This window comes from Mandrillus leucophaeus, unplaced genomic scaffold, assembly GCF_000951045.1.
Source record: "Mandrillus leucophaeus isolate KB7577 unplaced genomic scaffold, Mleu.le_1.0 Scaffold99, whole genome shotgun sequence".
In the NCBI taxonomy this organism is placed as follows: domain Eukaryota; kingdom Metazoa; phylum Chordata; class Mammalia; order Primates; family Cercopithecidae; genus Mandrillus; species Mandrillus leucophaeus.
This window is the reverse complement of record NW_012110807.1, coordinates 2,918,214-2,923,368: the sequence shown is the minus strand read 5'-3', so window position 1 is coordinate 2,923,368 and position 5,155 is coordinate 2,918,214. Positions and strand designations below refer to the sequence as shown.

The 5,155-nt window shown below is 52.4% G+C and overlaps 1 protein-coding gene across 1 annotated transcript in view; it reads left to right on the top strand.

Annotated features, from left to right (window-relative positions):
• Positions 1-1,047: 1,047 nt before the first annotated feature.
• The window catches only part of PHYHD1 (phytanoyl-CoA dioxygenase domain containing 1), a gene marked incomplete at its 5' end in the record, with an annotated part of 8,174 nt that continues 4,066 nt past the window's right edge, over positions 1,048-5,155 (top strand). The window contains 5 exons of the mRNA XM_011971207.1: positions 1,048-1,123; positions 1,277-1,324; positions 3,407-3,462; positions 3,542-3,604; positions 4,718-4,739. Coding sequence (XP_011826597.1) covers positions 1,048-1,123; positions 1,277-1,324; positions 3,407-3,462; positions 3,542-3,604; positions 4,718-4,739 — 265 coding nt within the window. The remainder of the gene's footprint in view (positions 1,124-1,276; positions 1,325-3,406; positions 3,463-3,541; positions 3,605-4,717; positions 4,740-5,155) is intronic.

Sequence of the window (5,155 nt, the reverse complement as noted above, 5' to 3'; positions counted from 1 at the left end):
GGTCAGGCTGGTCTTGAACCCCTGACCTCAGATGATCCGCCCGCCTCAGCCTCCCAAAGTACTGGGATTACAGGCATGAGCCACCACACCTGGTCAGTTGTATTATTATTACCTTATTATTATTATTTTTTTGAGACAGAGTCTTGCTCTGTCGCCCAGGCTGGAGTGCAGTGGCCTGATCTCGGCTCACTGCAAGCTCTGCCTCCTAGGTTCACGCCATTCTCCTGCCTCAGCCTGCCAAGTAGCTGGGACTACAGGTGCCTGCCACTGTGCCTGGCTAATTTTTTGTATTTTTTTAGTAGAGACGGGGTTTCATCGGTGTTAGCCAGGATGGTCTCGATCTCCTGACCTTGTGATCCGTCCGCCTCAGCCTCCCAAAGTGCTGGGATTACACTGAGCCACTGAGCCCAGCCTTCTGCTTTTTTTGAGACAGAGTTTCACTCTGTCGCCCAGGCTGGAGTGCCGTAGTGCAATCTCGGCTCACTGCAACCTCTGCCTCCCAGGTTCAAGCGATTCTCCTGCCTCAGCCTCCTGAGTACCTGGGACTACAGGTGCCCACCACGCCCAGCTAATTTTCATATTTTTAGTAGAGACTAAGTTTCACCATGTTGGCCAGGCTGGTCTCGGAACTCCTGGCCTCAAGTGATCTGCCGCCTAAGCCTCCCAAAGTGCTGGGATTACAGGTGTGAGTCCTTAAGCCCGGCCATTATTATTCCTTTTTTACAGATGAGAAAATCAAGTCTTGGTGACATAAAATCAGGGGCCCAAGGCTACCAGGGAACCAGCCCTGTACCACTTTAGCATCCATGTTCTGAATCACAGTATAGTGAGGTTCCCAAGAAATTCCGTGTTTGCATCTTTGGGGTGTGCTTCTAGGCACTTGAAGTTCCGGCTCACTGTCTGTGCCGTAGTGGACAAGTTTGAGAAGCCCCCAGGGGGTCTGTAACCCTGTGGCGGTAGGAGGTTTCTGAATCCACCTCCCGCTTTGCCAGGCCCAGCTCTGATCCTGGGATGCTATCTCAGTCCTCTGATGTCCCCTTTCCACAGGGCAGCACAGACTATTTCTTGAGCAGTGGTGACAAGATTCGATTCTTCTTTGAGAAAGGCGTTTTTGACGAGAAAGGTTTGGAGCTGGGACCCTAGAGCTGGGCAGGAGCCGTGGTGAGGGTAGGCTGGACTCGGGGATCTGCTCCCAGGGATGGAAGAGTGCTGAGGCCAGCTGCCCATGGAAGGCTAGACACCAGTTCTCTGCCTTTATCTGTTCTTTGTGCCACAGGAAATTTCCTGGTCCCTCCGGAGAAATCCGTCAACAAAATTGGCCACGGTGAGCAGGGGCTTGGGGGTGCAGGAAAGAAGATGGGGGAACTGGCTGGGAGTGGTGGCTCACACTTGTAATCCTAACACATACTTTGAGAAGTTAAGGTGGGTGGATCACTTGAGGTCAGGCGTTCAAGACCAGCCTGGCCAACATAGAAAAAATTAGGTGACTGTAGTGGCGCACACCTGTAGTCCCAGCTACTCAGGAGGCTGAGGCAGGAGAATCGCTTGAACCGGGGAGGCGGATGTTGCAGTGAGCCAAGATCGTGCCATTGCACTCCAGCTTGACTGGGTGACAGAGACAGTGAGACCCTGTTCAAAAAAAAAAAAAAAGAATGGGGAAACTGAAGCCTGAAGAATTTAGGAGCCTTAATGAAAGCCCATAGTGGCTGGGCGTGGTGGCTCACGCCTGTAATCCCAGCACTTTGGGAGGCCAAGGTGGGCAGATAACCTGAGGTCGGGAGTTCAAAACCAGCCTGACCAACATGGAGAAACCCCATCTCTACTAAAAATACAAAATTAGCCGAACATGGTGGCACATGCCTCTAATCCCAGCTACTCGGGAGGCTGAGGCGGGAAAATAGCTTGAACCCAGGAGGTGGAGGTTGCAGTGAGCCGATATCGCACCATTGCACTCTAGCCTGGGCAACAAGAGTAAAACTCTGTCTCAAAAAAAAAAAAAGAAAAAAATAAAGCCCATAGTAAGTTAGTGGTCGGGTGAATGGCATTTGTGGCTGCAGGCTCCCCTCTGGTCTTCAGCCCCTCTGCTAATCATGACACTGCTGCCACAGCACTGGGGATAGGGGGTCACCTGATTCCCCCCAACAGATGGGCATGTGCAGGCTCTTCCACTGTCTACTGCCTGGCCTGGGGGAGCTCCTGGGTCCAGTGCTCCCTGGAGCCACCCTAAGGGGCATCTGACCTGCTGACAGGGTCCCTATTCTGACACCCCAAAGTCAAGTAAGAAAACCCTCATTTTCTTTCTTTAGGATCATACATTACAATTTGTGTTGTAGAATGCTTATTTATTTTGTAAAATAAAATTGAGATGAGGTCTCGTTATGTTGCCTAGGCTAGTCGAGGCTCAAGTGGTCCTCCTGCCTTGGCCTCCCAAAATGCTGGGATTATAGGCATAAGCTACTGTACTTGGCCTGGAAAGCTTATTGTTAAACCTGAAGTTATATCATGGTAGGCTTGTAGACAAGTTGTGGTAAAATACATGTAAGATTTACCATACCATGATAACCCCTTTAAAGTACGTAACTCGGTCGGGCACGGTGGCTGACGTCTGTAATCCCAGCACTTTGGGAGGCCAAGGCAGGGGGATCGCAAGGTCAGGAGTTTGAGACCAGCCTGGCCAATATAGTGAAACCCCATCTCTACTAAAAATACAATAATTAGCTGGGAATGGTGGCGCACGCCTGTAGTCCCAGCTGCTTAGGAGGCAGAGGCAGGAGAATTGCTTGAATCCAGGAGGTGAGGGTTGCCGTGAGCTGAGATTGTACCACTGCACTCCAACCTGGGTGACAGAGCGAGACTCCATCTCAAAAAAAAAAAAAAAAAAAAGTACGTAGCTCAGTGGCATTAAATGCATTCAATCGTATGTTTATGACAATGAGGGACTATCCCATGCCAGGCCCTGGGCTGTCCCTGCACATTCATTAGCCCATTGAGTCCCACAGCAGCCCTGCCTCCCAGGTGCTTCTAATCCTCATTTGACAGAAGAGGAAACTGAGGCTCGCAGGAGAGAAATGGTTACCCGAGGTCACACAGAGCAAATGGTGGCACCGAGATTGCTGCACGTGATTGGCGCCAAGGAGCCCTTAGTCATCTGTGAGGGGTGGGCATTTGGGGCTGGACTGAGCTTCCCAGATGGCCAGAAGGTCAAGAATAAGGGCATGGGTGGCATAGGGCCTGGGTGGGGAAAGGCTCCTATGGAGCCCATTACTCGGTTGTAAACAGGCAGAAGGGTTAATGCATACAAAACAGGTGAGAATGTCAAAGTGCGCCTGAGTGTGGGTGCTCAGAGCTGGGTGTGGAGGGACACATGGGCCTGAGATGGCGCTGACAGCCTCCTTCTGTCCCGCAGCTCTGCACGCCCACGACCCTGTCTTCAAGAGCATCACGCACTCCCCCAAGGTGCAGGTGAGCAGAGGTAGGGGTGAGGGCCAGGAGGCTGGGCCATGTGTGGCAAGCTGGCAGCATGACCTTTGCCCCCCTCCAGACCTTGGCCAGAAGTCTGGGCCTCCAGATGCCCGTGGTGGTGCAGAGCATGTACATCTTTAAGGTGAGCTCCTTGTCCTGGCCTCAGTTTACCATCTGTAAAATGGGCAGACTGCTCATACCAAGCCCTTCTGTACAATGGGCCAAAAGTTGCTGGAATTATTATGTTGGTGGGAGAACATGGAAAATTGGTCTCCTCTGGCTAAAGCACCTGGAACTTAGTTGATGCTGTTAAAATTTGGTGGTAGGGGCTGGGCGTGGTGGCTCATGCTTGTAATCCCAGCACTTTGGGAGGCTGAAGTGGGCAGATCACTTGAAGTCAGGAGTTCGAGATTAGCCTGGCCAACATGGAGAAACCCCATCTCTACTAAAAATACAAAAATTAGCCAGGCATGGTGGCACACACCTGTAGTCCCAGCTACTTGGGAGGCTGAGGCAGGAGAATTGCTTGAACCCAGGAGGTGGAGGTTACAGTGAGTGGAGATCACGCCAATGCACTCCAGCCTGGGTGACAGAGCAAGGCTCCATCTCAAAAAAAAAAAAAAAAATTTGGCCAGGCGTGGTGGCTCACGCCTGTAATCCCAGCTCTCAGGCAGGCAGAGGTGGGAGGATAGCTTGAGCCCAGGAGTTCGAGATCTGCCTGGGCAATATAGCGAGACCCCGTTCTCCACAAAAAGGAAGAAAAAAAAAAAGACAAAAAAAAATTTGGTGGTAGGAGGGAGGGTCATCCCCAGGCCTCCCTCGACCTCCCTCCTCCCTTCTTTGGCAATTGAAATGCTGTGTTCCCAGCTTTCAAGGCTCAGCTCAGTGCCACCACCTTTAAGAAGCCTTCCAGAACACCTGAGAAAAGAAGGACCCGTCTGACTCTGGGGCTGGAAGGCTCAACTGCTGGCCTGCGTCCTAGCCTCTCCCTCCAGTCCTTGCCCCGCTCTGCTTTGTGATCTTGTTAGGCATGTGTGTGCTTGCACATGCTAGGAGCTCGTTGGGCAGGGGGGATTTTCTCTTTGCATCCCTCCTGGGGCTGGCACACGGTAGCTGCTCAGTAGCTGGGTGTTGAGGTGGCATCCTGAGAGGAAAATGCCTGTGGCCAGGGCAGCAGCATCCTGCGACTCTCAGAGCAAGCCCAGCTCCTCTCTGCTCTCCTCTGTCCTCACCAGGCTTTTCCTCTCTCTTGCAGCAACCTCACTTTGGCGGTGAAGGTGAGCTGAGAGCTGTGGGCCCCTGAAAAGGCCATGGGTGGAATATCTAAGACCGCGGTGGTTCTCAGATCTTTAGAAGGAGGGAAAGCCTTGCTCCTGTCTGCTGTAGGAGCCTGGGCTGGAGAGGAGGAGCCGCCTTCCATTCCTTCCTCTGAAAGCGGATTGGGAGGGAAACCTTGTGTCTTTGGCATAGTGGGTCCTGAACCTGCCACCAACCCCAGCTAGTTAAAAATACAGATTTCCGGCCGGGCGCAGTGGCTCAAGCCTGTAATCCCAGCACTTTGGGAGGCCGAGACGGGCGGATCATGAGGTCAGGAGATCGAGATCATCCTGGCTAACCCGGTGAAACCCCATCTCTACTAAAAAAAATACAAAAAACTAGCCGGGCGAGGTGGCGGGTGCCTGTAGTCCCAGCT